Source organism: Sinohyriopsis cumingii, chromosome 15 (genome assembly GCF_028554795.1).
Source record: "Sinohyriopsis cumingii isolate HCF-2022 chromosome 15, ASM2855479v2, whole genome shotgun sequence".
NCBI classification, from domain to species: Eukaryota; Metazoa; Mollusca; class Bivalvia; order Unionida; family Unionidae; genus Sinohyriopsis; species Sinohyriopsis cumingii.
The window spans coordinates 75,500,665-75,525,421 of NC_142975.1; the positions used below are offsets into that span (position 1 = coordinate 75,500,665).

At 35.8% G+C, this 24,757-nt stretch overlaps 1 protein-coding gene across 1 annotated transcript in view; it reads left to right on the forward strand.

Moving 5' to 3' along the window:
- The first annotated feature begins 7,987 nt into the window (after positions 1-7,987).
- LOC149782093 (uncharacterized) overlaps positions 7,988-24,757 on the forward strand; it is a 42,630-nt gene continuing 25,860 nt past the window's right edge. Inside the window, exons 1-2 of the mRNA XM_089935062.1 lie at positions 7,988-8,254; positions 21,007-21,521. Of these exons, the coding sequence (XP_089791188.1) occupies positions 8,169-8,254; positions 21,007-21,521 (601 nt within the window). The 5' untranslated portion in view covers positions 7,988-8,168. The remainder of the gene's footprint in view (positions 8,255-21,006; positions 21,522-24,757) is intronic.

Genomic DNA, 24,757 nt, shown 5'->3' on the forward strand with positions numbered 1-24,757 from the left:
TTGATGACTTCATGTAAATTGTAACTTTTCTTTTTTGAAAAGATTCTCAGACTACTAAAGTAATATAAAGTACTGCATATTTCAAAGACTCATGACATACTCCAGATGGTAAATGTGGCAAATTGTAACTATCACTTGTGTTAAATGTGTACTAGTGCACTCACACGACTTCCGTTTATATTATAAATCACGAAGCAATTTGTATAGGTATTATGTCATATACCTCATTAATGAAAATAATGACTACAGAATGTCGATTTATATTGTTGGAGGCAAAATGCTCCTAGCTGATTTCACGCTCAGTAATTTCTGTAAGGCAAAGCAGATGTGATAAAGTGTAGGGAACACAGCTTTCCGATTTTCATTGTAATTACATTTAACAAGTGGAACCGTGTGTGGAAAAAAATGGTAAAAAGATGTATTGTTGGAGGTTGTAGCAATACAACACGAGAAGGAGTGAGTTTTCACTCATTTCCTACTAATCCTGTCTCAAGGAAACAATGGATTAAGCAGATACAAACGATATGAAAAGACTGGACTGAGCCGACTGGTGACAGGCGAGATAATCAGGTTGTCTGTAGTGACCACTTCAGAGAAGATGATTTTGATCCCGCCTCTGAAATGGAACAGTCATTTGGGATTAAGACCATTAGACGACTCCTGCCAAATGCAGTTTCAAGTGTGTTTTCTCACCAAATAAACCAGAGTACATGCACACCAGATCAACAAAAATCAAGGGATACGACAGGCCTAACAACACGTAACCCGAGAGGAGCTTTTCAAAAGTGAGAACGAGCAAGGGTAAAAAGTTTATTAATTTTAAAATGCTAGATTATTTGTTGTCAACCCTGCACTCTTGCCATAAGTATACCTAAATTACGAGCGATTAAAGTGAGAGGGTAGTTTTAGGTGGAGGGTGTTTGCAAATTGTAATTGATTCTCCCTTACCCCAAAAAGTATGAAACCTGTTTTATCTTGATCCGTGTGTGTGTGTGTGTGTGTGTGTGTGCAATGGTGCAAAGCCTAAATCAAAGGGATATATATATATATATATATATATATATATATATATATATATATATATATATATATTTGCCCCCTCCCCCTCAAATTAGTCCATGGCTAAAAGATTACATGTATGCAGTTATACACTCGTCACCAGCACACTTGGCTACCAGTCACACTAGTAAATCAAACAGTAAGTATTACAGGTAGTCACCAACCACCATTCAATTCCTGGGTCAATCAGCAATCAGCGCCCACCAATCGGTCAGCAGTGTCTGATCACCTGCTACTGGACCAGCAACACTGTTAGCTCAGCTCAACCGCTGCTGTGGTTCAGCTTTACAGCTGCTATGGTCAACTTATGTGCTTAGCTCTATAGTGGGTACTATGTCGACTCCGATCAGCTTTACAGCTGCCATTCCGATCAGATGAAAAATACATATAACACTCTGTGCTATGCATGACACGGACATGTATGATAAAACGAAATTACATTGTATACAGTAAGTTATACAGATTACATTATCAGCACAATAATTACAAAACAATACACAGGTTCAGAAGTAAACCTACCCTTGCGCGAAAGGAATCCTACAGAAATAAACATTTCTTAAAATTGCATCTACATATTGCTAATATAATTCTCTTGCTAAGTCACAAACAAGAACATAAAATATTTGCATTATACTAGGTAAGCCGAAGCTACATAGAAAATATACAAATAAAGCGTGGTAGTACAATAGTTATAACTTGTACACAAGAAATCGATGAATAACTCGCATACATTTACAGCTGAAGATGTTCAAGTACATAAAGTATTTGTTGACCTCTCTCATTTCTCCCCGGCACAAAGCTGGTTTGAAGTCAAGAGACTTTGCCGTCCACAATCGTAATCCGCTTCCTATAGCCAGATTTGCATTCTCTGATTCAGCGATAAGTTGTGGTTGTTGTTGTTCTAGGGTTTAACGCCATTTTTCAGCATGCGATAGGTTGTTTAACCGGGGCTGGCATTGTTTCAATTGATGGCAATATAAACGGTTTCTGTTCAACATTTGGTTGTAGTTTCGTTAATTTTTTTATGAGATCTCGGACGTTTTTCAACCAAATTCGCAGCAACGTTGTTGATGCTGTTACCGATTCGCACTGCAATTTAGTTACCGATCGTGCAGTGCGTGAATACAAGGTCGCGAGCATAATAGGTGAACATGTAAATAATCCCTGATAATATTGCTAAGGCCAGATCCGTGTCTTTTTATGTGGATGGGTTTTCTCGCGTTAATAGCACTCATGGGTGTCACAAATCGACGTACGACTGTCATATTTAAATATTAGGTCTGTCTCTTAATGCACAGTTGTATTATGAAGTTCTCCTTGGAAAGATCTACCATGTGCAAAAAATTCCACCCATGGGATACCTTGAGCATTGCTGGCCAAACATGCATTGTGTCAAATGTACCTACCTTCACCAAGGAAAGCGGATGGTTTCATGTAAGAACACCTAGCGAATTTCATAAGGCTGATCTTTTGTTTCTTCCACATGACTGTGTGTGTGAAATCGGGATCATTTCCAAATATCAATTACGCATCATATATCGTCGTAGTTGTTACTAACATATATAAAAGCGCAGTCGTTATTATCTAAAGATTCAGTTATCATCGCAATAGGACTTAATTTGTTTTAAAGCCCGCTCGCCGCAAACAAAACCACAGTTGTTTGTAGTGGATCCATGTACACGATTTCTTGTCTCTGTTGCTGAGATGTTAACATCGCATAAGATGCTTGTTCGTATATGACATATTAATATACGTCATGACTGGGCCAACGTGGAACCATTTACCAGCACACTTACTCAACGGTTATTCGAATATTAGTAGGCACGAGTTGTTAATGAGTCTTCAATGTGCTCGGTCTCAGGCTGCAGAGCGATCACGCGAATGAATAATGCATCTTCCATCAGTCAAATAAGCAATAAGGAATGAAAAGATACGAACAATTGAGTTTACACCCGTTAAGGCGATTCGGTAAAAGGTTGTCCCCGTTACAGAAAAAATGATTTCACAGCCACCACCGTTAGACCCACTCCAAAAGATTTACTTCAGTACCTATATGTGTTCTGCTCGACTTCCTTTATTTAGTCTCGAGTTTTTCGAAATCGGATCGACGAATTTTTACTTAAACATTTTCTGCTGTTAGAAAGGGGCCTTATTTCGATACTGTATAAGAGGCGTTGAAATCAAAATCCTCTAAGTAAGGGTTCCATGAGTACAAAACTATTGATACAGTTTATTAACATTCACGTGTTTTTTATAGCCGGTACCCACTAAAGCGCCCCTTATTTCTCTGTTTTCTCCACAACTGCACAACTACATGGTCTCTCCTTCTTACATTTAAGTAACGTAGCGGTATTATTTCACGCCTTGAAAATATACAACTCAAAGACCAAATACACGAATTATTTTACCTGCGCTACACGAGACCAGTCAAACCATTCTTTTAAGCCTCATTTCGCCTGTAACGTTGTATCATATCTACCATCATAAGAACAACATAAGCCGTCTCCAGACAACGGAACCGTAACTTCTCAATTACCCTATTGTATAATTTACCAGTCAGCCATCACAAATACTGCACATGGACTAACATAATCATTCCACACTGTTAGGATTTTATAGGGACTTCTCAGCTCCAGGGACACTTGTGGGACTCTGACATGAAATTAAACCATGCCATCCTGGAATCTCAACAACACTGCCATCTGTGACGTTTGACCCAAGAAAATGGCTAATTAGTCGGACTGAGGACACCTACGTCCCAAAATCAAACAAGTGATCACTAAAATCTATGAAATCCTTAAAATGGAGAGCTATATGCAATATCAAAGATGGGTCTGTGTAAAAACTTTATAAAGTGGGGATTTATTAGCCCAAATGTTAACGTAATATATATAGTCTTACGTCATGTGTTATGCTCTACTAAGTTTATCTAACCGAGAATTTCTCGAAATTGGCTCGACGAGTCTTTTCCACTGTTTCCTACTGTTATTTAGATAATATCCAAGAGGCAGTGTAATCAAAATCCTCTAGGTAGCGGTTCAATTATTGCAATATTTTGATACAACCTATCAACATTTTAGTGTTGTTAATACCCGGTACCCATCGTTGTTTCTTATGGACGATATTCGTCAGGACTTCCTTCGTGGGTGGGCTATATTGTTCAGAGATAAAATCTCAGAGAAGGTCCATTGTCAGAACTCATTAAAGAGGAAACATAAAGGCAAAACTATATACGTAACGTATAATCTTCTGATCGCATGTGTTGTACCCGACCTCTTTCATCTAACCACGAATTCGTCAAAATGGTCTCAACGAATTTTCTTCTAAGGTTTCATACTGTCGAGATCGGTCACTCTTTACGGACTTTCAAAAAGGAATTTAAATAAAAATTTTCTGAGTTAGGGTTCAAGCATCGCAAAGTTTGCCTGGAATCTGTTTTCTGCATTTGACACAAACCGTCAGAACTGCTTTTTTGAGTCAAATATTTCTCTGTTTAGAAGATATGGTGCAATAATAAATGTCAAAATCACTTTAGTAGTGAACTACAGGGAACCAGATATGGACTTTGTTACAACTATCATATATTTAGTAGTGAACTACAGGGAACCAGATATGGACTTTGTTACAACTATCATATATTAATCTCCGTATTCAAAGAAATTGGGTCGACTAATTTTCTTTAAAGACGAGACGTATTGGCCCACCTGTATAAGTAAGGTATACTCTTCTTGCGGCATGTATTGTACTCTCGCCCCCTCTCTATATGTAGCTCCAATTTCTGGAAATTGGACAAAATAATTTTTTTTTAAATGCCTTTGGTTTCTCTTGGAACAAATTCCTGAATAGAAACTGTGCATCAGATGTTGCAATCAACATCGTTTAGGTACAGGTTTAATTCGTACGAAGTATTGATAGATTTGATCCAAACTGAGCGTGTTTCATACACCTACCAGTATGCTTGTTTACCAAGTTCCAAGGACATCAAGACAACTGAGGATGACAAGTGAAAGCTTCCTAAGCCCGTAGATACTTGAAATTGTTCTTTTCTAAGTACATTATGTCCACAAAAGATAAATCTCCAATTTCACACTTGTATGTTTATTTTTTTTTTGTGGTTTCACGTTTACTTGAGTCATCAGTAAGCTAATCCGAATACTAATAGTTCGCGCCATGCACATCAGCACACCATCCAAACACCTAACACAACCAATTAATCCTCCCAAACACAACTAATTAATCCTATCTCAAATGACTAATTATGTATATTCACCAATATCCTAACCCCTTCCAATACATAGTCCGTGATTTGTCTCGAGTCGGCTTTATATAGTTGGCGCCAAAGAACACTTTTGTTTCTCTGGCTGGGTTTGAACAACACCAATGCATGCCCTGAAGGGCTTTTAATCTTCGGTAAGTAAGCTATAACCAACTACTTATTGAACTGTAAATAAAGAATGAATACCCAACTGGATGTAAATAAGGAATAAGTAACCAAATGTATGTAGAAATAGTTGAATCGTGAATGTGATGTGTAAAGTGATTTTGATTTTTAACGTAGCTTTAACAATTTTTTAGTCATATCGCTACGATGTCTGCAATGTGTCAGTTTATAGTGATGTCTAGCACTGGGGCATCATGCCGCAGACATGTAGCATGATGTCCCACCCAGTCACATTATCCTGACACCAGGCCGACCAGTCCTAACACTAACCTCTTAATGCTGAACGCCAAGCGAGGCAGCTGTTAGTACCATTTTTTAAGTTTCTGGTATGACTCGGCCGGGGATCGAACCCACGACCTCCCGCATCCGAGGCGGACGCTCTAACCACTAGGCCACCGGAGCAGTGAATCGTGAATAAGCAACTGGTTATTTATTCCTTATTCAATCGGTAACTGGTTACTTATGCCTTATTCAATCGGGAATAAAGAATAAGGAATAAGTAACCATCTTGATGTCAAGTTGGTTACTTATTCTTTATTCCCGATTCAGTAAGGAATAAGTAACCAGTAGATTTCACATTTGGATACTTATTCCTTATTCACATCCAGTGGTCTGTTTATTCCTTATTTCCAGTTCAGCATGTAATTGGTTGCCACTTAGTTAATACAGATTAAAAGCTCTTTAGGCGTGCATTGGTGTTATTCTAACCCAGCAAGAGAATAAGTGTTCTTTTGGTGCCTGATATATAAAGCTCAAGAGAGATAAATGACGGACTATGTGTAAGAAGGGGGTAGGATATTGGTAGGTATACATATTTAGTAATTTGAAATAGGATTCATTAGTTGTATTATGTGTTTGGGGTTGTGTCTTGCACTCGTGAACTACTGGTATTTGCATTCGAAAAGCTTACTAATGACTCAAGCAAACGCGAAACCACAGAACATACAAGTGTGAACTTAGAGATTTCTCTTGTGTGGTCATAATGTGCTTAGAGGAGAATTATTTGAAGTGTTTACAAGTTTAGGAAGCCTTCAGTTGACATCGACTGTTGTCTTAAGTCCTTGGAACTAGGTAAACAAGCATACGGGTAGGTTCATGAAAACACGCTCAGTGTGGATAAATTCTATCCATATTTTGTACAAATTAAACCCGTGCCAAGACGATTTTGATTTCAACGTCTCATGGAAGCATTTGAATGAAACTTGAATGCAGTTCATGGTGTGTTTTGGAAATCTTGCAACACAGCAGCACATTAACTTTGTATCATGTGGAGGCAATTAATGTGCCTTGCCTAATGAATAGAATATATCTACACTAATATATCAATATCAATGTAAGTGGTGTAGCAAGAAATTTGGCTTCTCCTCTCTCAAAGACTTATTGATCACTCCCAATAAAGTTTGTCTGATGGTATTTGAGGATCCTTCACCCCCACCCCATATTGTAGGGGATGCTATGTTGGCTGGTATTTTGGTCTTAATCTTTCGCAAATTGTGGGTTGTCATGCTGAACGATACATCAATATCAATGTAAAATTGATCAAATAATTGATTTAAAATGGAACATTGAGAGGACGCTGTCTAAAATATTTAGTTTTTGGTAACATTTCCCCCTGCCAACCCACCCACCCCTTCATTGAAGGGATTTGATATTAACCTTTGGCCAATTAAGGACGTCATCTATCACCTTATACCAATAATACCAAGTAATAAGTAAACAACAGTAAATGGAATGACGTACATGATGCAGTCAAAATGTGCAATATTTTCATTTTCGGCCCTTCGTAGAAGAGGGTTGATATATCGATCCTAATATTTGACAAAATTTGGGCTGTCATGGAAAACGATGTATACACATTTATGTAAATTTGGTCAAGGAATTCATTGCAAATAGAAAATTTTAGATGACGCAGTGTGAAATATGCAATATTTGCAAAACAATCGTTACCTTCGGCTCAGGTAAAATAGGGAAGATATTTTCGTCTTAATGTTTGCCAAAATTAAAAGCTGCTGTGCATAACCTCATATCAATTTCGACGTAAAATTTATCAGTGAATCGATTGGAAAAGGAATTTTTGAGATGACATTGTGGGAAACGTGCAATATTAACAAAATAGTGTTGTGTGTATCCTATACTTCGTCGTCGCCAAATTGTACAAATATTTGTAAAAATACCTACGTCGCCGATTTGCTGTTTAAGCTTGAACACAAGATAACGACTGCTGTAGTTCAAATCGAAAGTATTAGCAAAGTTCGCATTGTGTCACTAACAAGCAGAATATTAAAGGAATAAATGTGCCACGGTTAGATTAACGAAATCTCTCCATACCAGGCTATTTGTTTTCATCACGTGATAATATGGCGTTGGAGTTCACCTGACTGTGCAGGGGAGCATACCAAGGAGGGAACCAGACTAACTTATCTTCAGTTAGCGGACCAGTCTATCCTTTATTTAATTTTTTTTTTATATAAAAATAATGGCGCCAGATGTTGAGTGTAACCGGTTTTATTGAGGTGACTAAAAAGTATTTTATATAACTGATATATGGTACAGGAGAGGGATCTTTTTAAACTTCAGAACATGCCTGGCACTCACATCGTTGTTTGCAGTTTACCGACAAATCATACATGTACAAAATAGTGGAATTGCTGTCATCACAAAGAACTCCATGACAAAACGTCTGAACTACACAACATTCAATTTCGACCACACATCCTTTGAACTAGTCCAAACCACACTCACACTGGAGCAAAGGTCAGTACTTTTTTCTGCCTATACCGCCCTCCTAGTCCTAGTAGAAAAAATAAACTGGCTGATTCTTCCTTTTTGGAGCAGTTTCCGAATCTCTTGGACTATGGAAATTCGATAGGTGGCAACCTAATTGTTCTTGAAGATTTCAGCTTTCACTTTGACTGTCCTGGAAACTCAAATACATCAAAACTCCTATATTCCATTAATGTTTTCAACCTCAAACCGTCAGTTAACTTACCCACCCATAAACATGGTCACATTTTAGACTGGATTCTTCATAGACCTCATGATAACATTCTGCGGTCCTCCATGGTATCCAATGACCTTGCATCAAATCACCTCTGCATTATATGCCATCTTGACATATCAGTCCCTAACCCTCCACCTTTATCTGCTACCAAGAGAAACCTCCATATGATAAATAGAACCAAATTAATGCACGACATCCAGGCTAACCTAACAACTTGCTTACTTCTAGTCCTACATGTAAGACATAGCACATTTTGATTTTGTTGAGGTGCTATGTCTTAATATCCAAATAACAGCCTTGTATAGTGTGTTCCGATGTCGTTGACATGGGAATGAGTAATCAAAGTTTCAGAAACATCTCACACGTTTGGCAGCCTATATCGACATTTTTCCACCAATTTATGTGTAATTAATATACTTACTGTGCTCTTTTCATCCTGGTGGAATGAAAATATGACACTAGCAAATGGGTGCATTTTCATGTTCTACCAACATACATTTGAATTTGTTGCAATGCGACGGTAGTTGAGGTATGCCGAAGTAAGTTCAAGTAGGTTGATGTTTGGGATATATTTCTTGAACGAAACGAACCGTTGCTTACAGTTCCAATAGGCATAATATATATTTTATTTGTTTCGTTAAAAAATAATGTTTCAACTTGATCCGATTTCGGCATTCTCGGCTTTCATCGCTTTCCAGCCAACTGAAAAGTAGGCCAAAGAAACTTGAAAACGGGTCCATTTCTTTTGTGAGAATTTGAATTTATTAGAGAAAAGGCATCATAGTAAGTAAAGTCTGACTAAAACATTATAACTTTACTTTGTAGAAAAGCGTCATTATTTTAGTTGTCATTTGTGTGAAATATTCCTGAAAAATTAATTTCGTAATGATGTTAGTCGACATCAAAACACACTACACAGGTAGGACTAGCTTACCTCCTACCGCAGAACAACTCGATAACTCTCTGTGTTCATTACTTGACAAACATGCCCCAGCTACCAAGTGCAGAGTATCAATTAAAAGGTGTTCTCCATGGTATAGCAGTGTTAGGGACCAGCTTCGCACTGCTAAAAGAGACCGCTGTAAAGCTGAGAGGCTGTGGCTTTCCACCAGACTCACTATTCATAAGCAAATCTATGAAGTCGCTAAGAAGAACGTCACAAATATAATCCATGCAGCGATATCAGCCCACTACACCACTAAGATCATGGAAAGTTCCAGCTGCAAAGAGCTTTTCGAGATTACTAACAAGCTAATGTCAAGGAACAAATCAACACTACTTCCAACTACCTTCTCTCCAGTCGACCTTCCGGACATGTTTGCAAATTTTTTCCGTGACAAAGCACAAACCATTAGAGATAAGCTTGACACCACAATTTCAATTGACTTGTCACTATACAGTTGTGATACAGAATTTGAGCGGCAACCATTAGCAGCATTTGAACCTGTCTGTATGGATTTCGTACCTACAATCGTGATAAAGAGTGCACTAAAGTCATGTGAACTTGATCCAATTCCAACATCACTGCTGCTTGAGTGCTTAGATCCAGTATTGCCTTCACTAACTGATATTATTAATACCTCTCTCTCATCTGGGGAATTCCCATCATTTTTCAAAACTGCCATTGTAAAGCCTCTGCTGAAGAAACCAACACTAGACCATAACGATTTAAAGAACTACTGCCTAGTTTCTAATCTCCCATTTATTTCAAAAATCTTAGAAAAGGTTGTTTTATCCCAGCTTGTATCTCATCTAAATTCGGACAGTCTTTTTAGCAATGTACAATCTGCTTATCACCCTTGCCACAGTACTGAAACTACTCTTTTAAAAGTAGTTAATGACATTCTGCATTGGATAGCGGCAAGATCACAGTGCTCACCCTCCTTGATTTGTCTGCAGCATTTGACACAATAGACCATGATATATTACTTCACCGTCTCCAGCATGTATTTGGCATTCATGATGCAGCCTTACTGTGGTTCAAGTCCTATTCGGTCAACAGGAAACAAATTGTATCTGCAAATTTAATATACTCCAACCCAGTTGATCTATGTTTTGCTGTTCCAAAGGGGTCTGTTCTTGGACCCGTTCTCTTCATTCTGTACACTCAGTCGCTCTCAAGTGTCATAGATATCATCCAGTGTCTCATCAATTGTACGCTAATGACATGCAAATATACAGATCTAGCCACCCAACTGAAGTTGATGCTACCATCTAGGGCATAACCGACTTTTGATCCGGAAATCGGATTCCACCGGATAGTATGAACTTCCGATTAATCGGAGTCGGACAAGGCAGGAACGACCGATTCGGATAATAAAAATAATAAAGTTGAATTTCTATAGCACCGTGTCTAACACTGCGTGTCATTCGATAGCGCGTTAATAAAGTTAAATAAGAAGTCAAAAAAGTCCAATATGGTCAACACAACGGGGTGAAACGATAATACTTGAGTTAGACCGAAAGATTTAAATTTATTAAAATATATAATACAGTCCTACCCGTTTATGTCAACATCCTCAATAATGAAGGCATAATATTGAATACATTGACACATGCTAATGAGGTATTAAAAGAAAATGATTCCGCAAGAGGCCAACTTTATAGGACCAAACAAAAGCCTGTTTTATTTTTATTTGACCGCGACATTAAAGCATGGCGGCAAGATCAACTAATTGTTGAATAAAGTACAGGATGGAACTGGCCGCTTGCCGACATAAATGATCAAGGTGGGAAAATAAAAGCCTGACGGCAAGATCAACTAATTGTTGAACAAAAAATGGGTCGGAACTGGCAAAAAAATAAAAAAATTCATGGATTCTTTGTGGCTTTGAACTTCGTCGCATTTTGCTATAGTCCTGCCATATCCTTCCCCTTGTGACATCGGTGTGATATGCAAAACGTGTGTAACATGGTTTAAAAAGTTAATTTGAAAAACCTTTTAATTTAGCATTTCCGATTAATTGAATCGTATCCGGAATCGGAAAAATTTCATGCCCAAAATCCGGAATCGGAAATCAGTAGAAAAATGCTAATCGGTTACGCCCTACTACCATCCAAGGTGTAGAGAGGTGCATTTCTGATGTTAAATCATGGATGATATGTAACAAGCTGCAGATGAATGATGATAAAACCGAGGCCATTCTGATCAGAACACAAAGACTTTCTCATTCACATCCTTTACCTAAAACAATAAATATCAGGAATGCCAACATTAAGTTCACACAGTCAGTACAAAACCTAGGTGTTACTCTGGACAGTACTCACATTGCACCAACATGTCATGAACATATGCAAGGCTGCATATCTTGAGCTGAGACACATCAGCTCAATTCGCAAATATCTTTCAGTTGATGCCACTAAAACACTTGTGTGTTCATTAGCACTTTCAAGACTGGACTATTGTAACTCAATTCTGTCTGGTTCATCTCAATATCTACTACAGAAACTTCAAAAAGTTCAAAACACAGCTGCTCGGATCATACTTAGAGTGCCATGATCAGAGCACACCTCCCCACTGTTCTGTGCCCTACACTGGCTATCCATTCGATCCAGAATCAAACACAAAATTTGTTCTATGTGCTACATTTCACTGTCGGACTCTAGTCCAACATACCTATCTGACCTCACTCATGTGTACACACCAGCAAGATACTTACGCTCCTCTTCTGACAATCGTATACTCATTATTCCAAGTATGAAAACAAAGTCATATGGACAGCGTTCTTTTGCATACCAGGACCCAGCAACGTGGAATGAATTGCCCATTGAACTTAGACACAAAGACAGAGATCACATTCAAGAGGGCTCTCAAAACTCACTCATTTAGACAGCAAGAACAAACTTAACAACCTAATAATGTTTCCTGCCTAAAATATTCCCAGCATGGTTTTTATTTTTTTAATGTTTTTCTAATTTCATGTTGGTTGTTTTTGTAATAATATTATTATGTTTCTTATTTGATAGGTGTTGTCTAAAGTTGAAAAGCGCTTAGAGCTTCTAAAGATTAGGCGCTATACAAAGTCCTCATTATTATTATTATTATTACTAAGTAACCATTTTCCCCTCTGCTCTGTACCCTACACTGGCTATCCAGTCGATCCAGAATCAAACACAAAATGTGTTCTCTGTGCTACGTTTCACTGTTGGTCTCTAGTCCAACATACCTATCCGACCTCACCCATGTGTACACAACAGCAAGATACTTACGCTCCTCTACTGACAATCGCATACTCATTATTCCCACTATGAAAACAAAGTCATATGGATAGCGTTCTTTTGCATACCAGGGCGCTGCAGTGTGGAATGAATTGCCCATTGAACTTAGACACAAAGACAGTGCTCTCAAAACCCACTTATTTCGACTGCAGGAACAAACTTAAAGACCTAATAATGTTTCTTATCTTAAATATTCTCAGCATGTTTTTTTGTTTTCTAATTTCATGGTGTTTGTTTTTGTAATCATATCATATTTTTTATCTTATAGGTGTTGTCTAATGTTGTAAAGCGCTTAGAGCTTCTAAAGATTAGTCGCTATACAAAGTCCTCATTATTATTATTATTATTATTATGTGTTCTTCCTGCAAAGGAGAACACCCTTCTCGCACGACTTAACATATTTATATTTAACATGTTATAAGATCCATTGAAATAATGAATACAATGATATTAAAATAATAAAAATTATCATTACATCATTGTTTTATTAAAGCCATTATATTTACATTTGAGGATTTAGCAACATTCTTCTAGCTAAAATTATGATAATAATAGCTGACTGTTATCTTTATCAGAGTAAATTTACAATAAAATTTCAAATAAAACATGTAAATAAATTTACACTTGTTTATATACTTACTTTTAGACATCTGTTCCTGATGTTTACTCCATAAATGAAAATCAGGAACAAATTTTCCTTCTAATAATTCATTGGATATCCTTTTCTCTTTAGTTTTGCAAATGATTATGAGCAAAGAAAAGAAAAATTTGGAATTAGCAAAATCTTGATCATGAACAATATTTTACTTTGAGCATAGGCACAGTCTTATTCTCTGCTTCTTATGCTCCCTGTGGTTGCACTCCACTATTCATACAGCAGAGTGCAGCGCTTGGAGCATACGAAAAGTGGAACCAGACTAGCATAGGCAATGTTATGATGGAGTAGCTTCGCCTAATCTCGTGAGCTTTCTCGCAATTTCGATCGAGCTCAGCAAGATGTCATCCAGATGTTTAACCTCAGTGCAATAGAAAGTGATCTCCAGATTAAAACGGCGTGCACTAAGAATCATTAGCCAAGAAAGTGAAAGAAGCAAAACACAAAAGAGTAAAAGTGGATTAACTTTAGTGAAAAATGGAGAAAATAATTCCCTTGACTGGAATACTGCACATCCATTGAGATTACCAGTGTGAATTCTGATCGCGTGATTGCGACGACTCCAAAAGTGAATAATCCTTTCATGACAGGGTGTAACAATTTTAAAAAATCTGTCCTTGTTCAAAACAAGATATCTGAAAAACACATTATCACTCAAGACATTCTTTCACAACAAAGAAATCAGTAAACTTGCAGAGACAAAAGCATTATTTGTATTACAAAGCCAAGGGTCATTGCAGATTTTGTTGGTTTTTAACTTTGCTGCAATAAAAGAAAGATCTAAAAGTTCAGGTATAACTTATTAAAAAGAAGATGAATCATTAGCTTCTTTGATTCTTGGATAAATGTGTTCTAGGACAAAGTAAAATGAAACCGATGATAGTACACATTTTATGACAGGCAGTAAATTAACTGCCATTTGGTTTAAAAGGTTTAGTTGGCTTTTTGTATTGGCTTATATGTAATGTGTTGGTCTATAATACTGCTACAAATAGATTATAAGGAGACTATTAAAAGTATGACTTTAAACTAAATAAAATTATTCTTTGATTGGATAGTGCATTTGTTTATTAATTGTGCATGTTGGTTTATTTGTATTTTTAGAGAGAGAGAGTATATTGGGCAAGTTGCAGTATACTTTGTCAAGCTGAAAAAGTACTGATCAGATGAAAATTTGTCATATTTTTGACCCTCACATTTTTTATTTGACCCCCAGTTCTGACACCAAGGTTTCTTTTTTTACCCTCAATTTTACACCCTTGGGGGATACACTGTATGTTGTCTTTGTTGTTTATTTGAGCACTTGGTGATATTCTATGAAATGGAACATGGTATGCTGTATAACTCTTCCTTCAGAGGGCCAGGTTTCAGTGTTTCCCTTTACGCACATTTGTGCGTCAGGGACGCACGCTGGAGAAAATTGACGCACACATTTTGTTACTGTGCGTTTTTTTGACGCAAAGGATTTTCATAATGTGATCATGATTTATTTAATACCCAATGCATTGGACGATGGATGGCATCGTATATACTTCGCGTATAGGCATTGACTTGTTCTCCGCTTTGTTTGTTCCCTGCCTTGCACTCCTCTATTCGTATAGCAAAGTGCAACGCAGGGAACATATAAAATAACGAACCAGACTAGCATAGGCAATGTTATGATGGAGTAGCTTCCTCTAATCTCGCGAGCTTCTTGCGATTTCCATCGAGCTCAGCAAGCTGTTCTAGATATTTAACATCAAGGCTTGTTGCACTAGAAAGTGATCGCTAGATTAAAACATCATGCACTAAAAAGCATTAGAGAAGAAAGTGAAAGAAGCAGAGCACAAAAGAGTAACTGTCGATCTAACTTTAATGAAAAATGGAGAAAATTATTCCCTTGACTGGAATATTCATTATGATTACCGGTGTGACTTCTAATCGCGTGATTGCAAAGACTGCAAAAGTGAATAATCCTTTCGTGACAGGATTTTAGAATTTATAAAAATATACCCTCGTTCGCCATAAGATATCTGGAGAACACATTATAACCTAAGACATTATTTCACAATATAGAAATCAGTAAACTTGCAGAGACAGATGCATTATTTGGATTAAAAAGTCAGCGGGTCATTGCAGATTTTGTTGGTTTTTAACTTTTACTGCAATAAAAGAAAGATCTTAAAGTTCAAGTGTAACTTATTAGAAAGAAGATGAATCAGTATCCTCCTTGATATTTTGATAAATGTGTTCTAGGACGAAGTACAATGAAACCTATGATAGTACACATTTGATGAAAGGCATTAAATTAACTCCCATCTGGTTAAAAAGATTTATTTGGCTTTTTGTATTGGCTTATATGTAATGTGTTGGGCTATAATATTGTTGAGGAGACTGTTAAAAGTATGACTTTAAAAGAAAAATGAACTAATAAAATTATTCTTTGAATGGACAATGCATTTGTTTGTTAATTGTGCATGTTGGTATATTTGTATGACTAGAGAAAGAGAGAGAATGTTGTGCAAGTTGCAGTATCCTATTTCAAGCTGAAAAAGTACGAGTCATATGAAAATTTGTCAGTACATTTTTGACCCCCACATTTTTTATTTGACCCCCAGTTTTGACACCTAGGGTTTTTTTGTACCCTCAATTTTACACCCCTGGGGGATACACTGCAGGTTTAAAACCAATCAGAATGATGATGATGATATTTAATAATGATATTTGATAATAAATGGCAAAGTGTCTGTTGATATTTTGACACATGCAAACACATAACCAATGTACTATAGATTTAAAACATGTTTTAATGAAAACAATTACAAGATTTAACAACTCTCTCTCTCCTTTTGACAAACATATTGCTTTTTATGATTTTTCTTTGTGTTTGTTTCATATATATAATTTCATTAACTAACACAATCGACCGCTCCGGTGGCCTAGTGTTTAGAGCATCTGCCTCGGATGTGGGAGGTCGTGGGTTCTGACACCGGCTGAGTCATACCAAAGACTTAAAAAAGATGGTACTAACAGCTGCTTGCTAAGCGCTCAGCATTAAGAAGTTAGTGTTAGGACTGGTTGGCCTGGTGTCAAGATAATGTGACTGGATGGGACTTCATGCTACATGCTTATGCCCCAGTGCTAGACATCATTTAGGCCAATAAATCAGCCCTTCACCCGTGATGATATTGATTTTCGGGTGAGGGGCTGATATGACCATTACTGCATTTCTTCTCCATTACTGTAACTAAATATTTTAAATAAATTCTTAGAAAAATAAACACAAGTAATAAAAACATCAGATTTTCCAATCTAAAGATGCAAGTTCGAATCCTGATTATGGTTGCAATGCATTTTTTCTCAATTGGCCACCCACAATAGTTTAAGTTGTACAGAAAGTTAGATTTAAAAGTATATAAAATATGATAATCAAGTAGTCCTCTTTAATTCACTATTTATTTTGTGTTTGTTTAATATTATTTTTATTGTTACACAGTAAAAAATATTGAGATGTCTTCCAATACAGTAAACACTAACCCAATTACTTGTTTAAACTGTTTAATATATTTTTGAAGTAATTCGATCTAGAAGAAAAATATGTAGTTCAAGATTTATGCGGACAGTTTGGGTTACACACAATTATACCTGTATGGCATAAATTTCTTTCCTGTAGGATGAAGATGGTTTTTCATTACTTTCATTATTGAATATGCAATGTTGATTCCCATTGGCATCATTTTGTACCTTGTCTGGTTACAGCATGGTGCCAGTGTGTTCAACGGTCAGGAGAAATGGAATGTCCAACTGCTGCATCTCCTTGAGTCACTTGGATTTAAAACGTTTATACAGTGCCACTGGACATTGAGCCAAACTATCTGCAATAGAATACGCCCTGAGTTTCACCTTTCGTACATTTCAGGGACTTGTCCCAGGTTGAGTTTTTGTCTGGCATTGTGTATAAATGAGATATTCTTTACCTGAAAGCTCTTGTCTGATATAAATATCACCCCATTTGAATTCGTGTATCTCAATTCTAGTTCTTATTCCAAAAATATGTGCTGCATATAAGCCACAGTGAGTTACAATAATATTATGTATATTTAATTTGCAGTGTTTGTCAGTTTTTCTTTTATTTCATGATCAGTTATGGGTTATGTAAAGTTCTATTTTGTACTTGACTTATCCAAAATCTGGTTCATTTTCTACCTGACCTGAATCATTGATTTTTTTATATTCTGTAAACAACTAATACATAAGCTAATATTTTTTTGTATGAGTATGGATTTAATATTAGGATCATTATTAACAGAAGTAAACATATTTATCTTGGTGTAAGTCAATGACATTGTAAATATTTACCATGTTCTTTATTATAATTTTAGTAACAGGCCTTCTAATTATAACTTAGATTTTATATTGTAAACATTAGGAACCTTCTAGAATTAAATTTTCCATTAGGTAAAAGTTTTATTTAGAAACTGCTAATTGTGATCAAAGTCATGTAAAGGAATATAAATCTTGTTACTGGAAAAAAATTATTTATTCGTGTTGTAAGATCTGAGCAGAATCAGTTGTATTATTGTTTTGTCCTGAAGTTCATTTGGGCTGGACTTTATTTATTCAAATCATTTAATTCAAGTTATTCTTCTCCAGAAATACAAACTAATAACAAATAACATTCTTGGACATAGAGACTTGGATTTAATGTGAAATACAGATTAGGATATATTCATGGATTCTATTATTGTGATTCAGCAGAAGACTGCTGACCCATCACTATGACACAAGCCACCACAGGCACATCAACGTTTATTTTGGGATACCACCAAAATTCATTCGTAATTTTAATCTTTAGGACTTGTATTAATAATTCTGAGATTATTTGGGATTCAATTCACAATACCATAAGTTATTTTTTACATTTTCACTTTGTATTCTAGGGACATAAATTATTTGTTGAATTTTACAAAAGCTTATTGCTTCTCACTCTATTTTTTATTTTCAGACCATTGAGTTGTAACCATAAGCAAAATGAGTAACTCTTGTAACAAAATAGTAATCCAAAAGCTGAATTGCAACAATGGAAGAAGACTTATAATTTCACATGATGAAAATACAAACATAATTTTTTCTGATGTGAAAATATAGGAATGGAAAAATATTTTACTAGTAATTTTCTATATTTTGTACTAAAGTATATAACAAATAGAATTATTCATCAATGTTAATAATCTTATTAAAGTCAATAATTATTTTCTGTGTCAATCTTGGTAATCACATATGTCACAGAATTAGGCAAAAAAACAACTTGGTTTTGCCTTAGAACTATTTGACTATTTTTCATTGTACATGTGTACAACGTTATCTAGGGTGAATAAGTGTTTTTCCAGGTAAGCGACTGTACTAACATGTATCTCGTTGGAAATTACTTGCGACGAGGCACATTAAAAGCATAACTATTACTCACTCTCCAATGGATTTAAGGATGATCAATTTCTAACAGACACACTGGTCGTTTTGGATCTCATCAAGGAGTGTACATTCTCCATTGTGTTTTCCAGCCATAGGGCTGACTGTAGCTGTTTAGAGCTGTCTGGAGTTTCCAGAGTATTTAGGGCTGCGTGCTGTCGATACGTATGTATGTATGTATGTATGTATGTACATATGTCTGTACATGTGGCAGTGGCGTCACTCGGGTTGGTGTCACCCAGTGCGGTAGCTCATGGTGTTACCCCTATATTCCTCCTTCCGTAACAGACCATACAGAATCCTTAGTAATGTCGTTTTGGTGTCACCCCCTCTAATGGTGTCACCCGGTGCAGTCCGCACCCCCTGCATCCCCCTAGCAACTGTGAACGCCACTGCTGTGCCTGCTAGTCATGTATTTAACTATGATCGGTTATCCGCTTATGAAATCCGACTAGACCAAGCAGTGTGTGATCTGTAAAATTTGCAATTTTTCATTTTGATGTCACCCCTCTGAGATGGCGTCGCCCGGTGTGGTCCATACCCCTCTAGCGATGCCACTGTGTGGTGGAGCCACGAATGTAGACGTAGCTAATTCAAGGGTGCTGTATGCTGTCTGTACGTGTGTATATGTATGATTGTACATGTGGTGGATCCATGAAAGATGCGAGCGGCCGATAAAAGTGTGGGCCAATCCAAGGAATAGGTGAAACTGTGTGGCTCATCAGTTTATGAATCGTACGACTGTACAAGGGTCAAGAAGCATACGTTTGTTCCAATTGTTGTTTCAGTTGGATACATTTTCATGTTCATGAAATTATTTTGAATCTTAGTTGTATTCCAGGAGATTATGTGAATCTCTTACAGTGCAAAATATTATTTGAAACGTATCTGCAGTCCATGCGGTTTCTTGAATCTGTATTTCATATTGACTTCATATTTTTGGTTTATTTTCAATGTGTGAATGTTTGTGTAGAGTGATTGGATCAATTGTGTGTTGAGAGCTTGAGAGAATCATTGTATTTTGTACACCATATATTTTTCTTTATTAATTCATTTCATAAATTTCCATCTTTCACACGTTGTGTTTGTGTTATTCATTTAATCCAAAACCCACTCAGTTTCTATTCTGCAACAACCTAAGGCGCTGGAATCTTCATGTACAATAAAACTGATGCTTGTGCTTTCATGACATAGGAGGTGACTGATGGAGGTAGAAGTCATAATGGGTCAGTGGTTAGCATGTCAGACTTTGCACTGAAAGTATGCGGGTTTGAATCCTACCATTAGATAACCCATTTCAGCTACAGTGGTGTGTTTGTGTTCCTGTTGCTCTATTTTATTCCTTTGCCACCAAATGACTTGTTTTGCTGTGCAATAAAACAAAGTCAAACCATGCATTGAATACTTTATTATTTAATAATCCAGCACCCTGCCAGGTCGCATTTACAACACCATGAACCTAATCATCCAAATCTAATTACATGTAAATCCTTTTAGGAGTCTTGTATATTAATTGGGAGATTCAGACATAAAATCAAATGAATGTGGGTGTGATTTTCTTCAGATTATCTCAAAATATTTATCAAGAAAGTGATATGTGTACAGTAAGTATTGCTTTTGCATGTAAATGAAATTTGGGTATGTTGATTGATTCTATGTGAATCCTGTTCTATACCATGTTCTTTATCAGCATGCAATATAATATGTTATGCTTCCAATAGTACTTGAATGACAATGAATGGAAATATAGATGTGAGAAAATGCGACTATTCAGAATATTGACATTGTGATTTCCTTATGAGTCGGAGTTTGACTTTCAGGTGATTTATCAGGTTTAAAGGTATTTCTTAATCATTATTTAGGTTACATTTCACCATGCATGTTTCTTTCACAGTATGTTGACCATATTTTAATGAGGTATTGTTTACATTCAGTTTCCACTCCTCATCATTTAGTAGCAGTCATCAGTGGGCATTCTCCATATTAGTAGTACTGTCTTCAATATCAGGATTTATCTACAGTTGTGTCCAATCATGCCAGTTATCAAAACTTGTTTGCTATATATGTTTACTTATAAGAGAAAGGATATAAATGTATGTTCCACAAAAAAATATGTATAGCAAAGAGCATTTTAAAGGCATCCTTGCAAAAAGTATGTAAAAGTTTTCTTACTATTCTTTTCAGAACATTGACAGCCATGAGTACACCATCCAGGTTTGATGATAATGAGTACAAAAATTGGATCAAATGTAACCTGGCTTTAATCCTGTTCAAAGAAGGTCTCCATGATTACATCGATACAGAGGTTAATAATCTCCATGCCGACGTCCATCACACAGTGTCTGCCATTCTTGGACCTTCAGTTCAGAACCAGTGCAACATGTGTACATGGCAAGATATAAAATATATCAGAGGATCATGGACAATGAAATGCCAAAATAAGATATGTGACCGATGGCTTTCTGAGATTTTAGCAAACCATACTGACCCACAAAATCGAAACATTAATTGGAAGAACGCTGATATCACCAGGTGGCCAACAGATGCATATGAGGTGGCAAAAGTATATATGCCCAAAGGCCAAGAGAAAACAAAGAGCCTCCCACAGGATTTTGATGCACCTGCAATTCTGTCACTTTTAAAATATTGTGTTTGGTTTACTCGGAAGATACCAAATACAAATATTATCTCTGATGTAAGTTAAAGTACCATCTCTGAACTATTAAGTCATATATAACATTTTGTCTTGCAGAATTTATGTTCTTTCTTAACAATCACGGCAAGTGAATAGATATACATTTACAGTTAAAATCCATAATAACGACACATGATATTGGAGAGTTTAAGAAAGAAAATTATGAAGCTTATTGTCACCATTTTGATATAAAAAGTTATCACAAATCTATTGTGAAAAAGCTTATTATTTGGTAGTTTGTAGAGGGAATAGAGTGCTAAACATTGTCAATAGTAACCGTGGCCACTCACTGTCTTTGTGGTGAATTTTAGCAATCACGGCCAAGTCCAGCAGTAACGTTGGAAAATGGGTTTCCATTCCATATAGATAGAACAATAAGTCAAATTTGATATAGTCTAAAATGTTGAATATCTGAGCTGAATATTGGTGTTAAACATTGGTGCTAAATAATTATGCTATGTGACAGCAGGTAGCTTGAAATATCTGTGTCATTTCTTAAATAGGTTACATGAGAAATGGGAGAAGTGTCATCTCTTTTATGTTATGTTAGGTAATTATTAGGAAATTATATGAGTCCAGTGAGGATCAGTACAGGTTTGGGTCGTAGTTACAAGCAGATGCAAGTGGATTTTGCATAAAATTCAATCCTTTTTTAATACAGTTTTGAAGGTCTTTTTGTCTAAATTTAAATGAACGGTTTTGTAATTTCATCTTTTTAAATGATGGATTTTTGACAAAATGATCTTGAGAAGTTTAGGTCATTTGAAACATGTTTGGGGCTTTATTGGCATAGATTAACTTAGTGCTGAAATGTTTGTTCTTCATAAGGTAAGATTTTAATAATTTACCTTTGTTGTTTTTTGTTACTGTGATAGGAAATGTTTACCTTGCATATCATGAATATACATTTCAAGACGTGCATGTACCAAAGCCTTATATATTTTTTATGTAATTATAAAATGCTGTGTTAGTTAAAAGATATTCTACTTGAGACATTGCTGTTTTGATTTACAATTACTTATTTTGGTTATTCATTCTATTATTGTTTCCGCATACTAGTATACTGCAGTTTAGCTAAGCAAAATATAACATTTTTATTCTGTAAATTCAAGTGATTGAGCGTGCAAATATATATATATGAATTTTCAAATGGTCATATGTCTGATTCAGATGTTATGAGAGTGTCTTGAAATAAAAACATCTTTTGATTTGAAAAATGCTTGTTTTCTAAGCTAAAATGTTCATTAATTCCATTCAGTAATGGTCATATGTGAACCTTGAAAAAGTGAATTGCATCATGGAAAAGAACTGGAAATTTTTCCATGAAAAAAGCATGGGAACCATGCTGGCTAGAGGTAGTGGAATTAGAATTTGCATTTTCCAATACTGGACACTGAGTAGGTTCTGCCACTTGGAGTACTTGTATCCAAAATTTGGTATCATTGTTAAACAGTTATCTTTTTATGACACAATAATGTTTGTGGCTCCTTATATGTTGATTATACATTGAAAGTAAAAATGAAATTAGGTTCCTCCTTTTGGATTTTGTCATTGAAGTTCTTAGATGGTGTACATAATACAGATTTTTTCTCATCTGGTTGCACTCTACATATGGTTTTAGTAGTGGAAATAAAAGTGAAAGGAGATTCCTCCCGTTGGTTTCTATTTTTCTAAGATGGTGTACATAATACATATTCAGCATTATATAGACAGTGCATGTATTCTATACCCTACTTTTTGTACCTTTTTAGTGATATGAAGCGCAGGGTCATTCAGACCCAGAATTGGTAGTTTTATCAGTGAACTGGAAATTCAATATGGAATGAACGCCAGTAGCATGCAAATAGAAGCATTTGAAGTGAAATGCAGAGTGAATATAAATTATATGATGAATGCATTTTCAAGAATGCAAAATTCAGAATCAAGAATCATGTGAAAACAGAACCAAAATGTTGCGTGGATTTCTTGATTGGATTTGTGATTATTTTTAAGCTGCTGTTGACAGATAATCACATCTTTACACTGACAAACTTTACACCACTTACAAGCCATAACACTTTTCTTGTTTAAGCAGATAAAGGCAAATGCCATTGACATCAGTGGTTGTATGTTTATAATTTATATATATATATATATATATATATATATATATATATATATATATATATATGTCAACAAGACAAAATAAGAAATGAAATACAATTTGTTGTCACATACTGTACAAACAATGCTTTTACACTTGTAGTTGGTTTATATTTTGTGTCATTCTAATCAGAGATGATACAGAGCCTTAGTTAATATCCTTTGACTCCCAGAACTGTATATTGAACTTCAGAAACTATAAATGGAAGTAATAAATGCAAAATGTGAATGCATTCCTGAAATCGTAACAGAAAAATGATGAAATAGATGAAATGTTGCTGAGATTGAAATGCAAATGGAATGCGAAAGAAATGCAAACAAAATTGATATTTGGTAAAATGACCCAGTTCCATTGTCAGCAGGTTTCATCTATCAGACTTTAGGTATTGAAGGTTTATTTTATCATGAAGACACTATTACAGCCTGGTGGGAGTGGAAGGATAGAATTTCAATAGAGGACAGAGCATAAATATTGGGAAGAAATAATGCAATACAAGCCCCATTAGACAATAAAAATAACAAAATTAATCAAAACATTAATAGCGGCAATTTCAGTTCACTCAAAGTTATGTCAACAGAATTTAATATTGTCAAATTTGGATTTATTTCATTATATTAATGAGTGGCGGAAAGAGCGCAATGTCCATGACTAATTGCATCACCTTCCTCCCTTGACCATGTATCGTCTTCCTGTTTCCTTGAGCCTTCCTATTCTCTACGCTTCACCCCCTTCCTGGACTTCCTAGTCTTTTATTCTGAATTCATCACTGTCTTCGGACTGTGCAATCTCTCCATAAAATGCTGTTCCTTAAAGGACAAAATGACCCCTAAATCTCTGTATGTATCACTTTCTACACATACATCAAATTCCACAGGCCATAATTACCATGTTAGCGGTATATCGAACATTACCATATCTCTTTACCTATGCTATCACTTGCTCAATTACTATTGCATAAAATTCACAAAATTCTAGCTCACAGCAATCCCTAACTTACAAGATTATTTAATCATTACAAAATCAGATATAAATGTGCGATTATCGTTAACTCATGATAATCAAAAGCGTCATAACAGACCAAGAAAATTATTTCATGT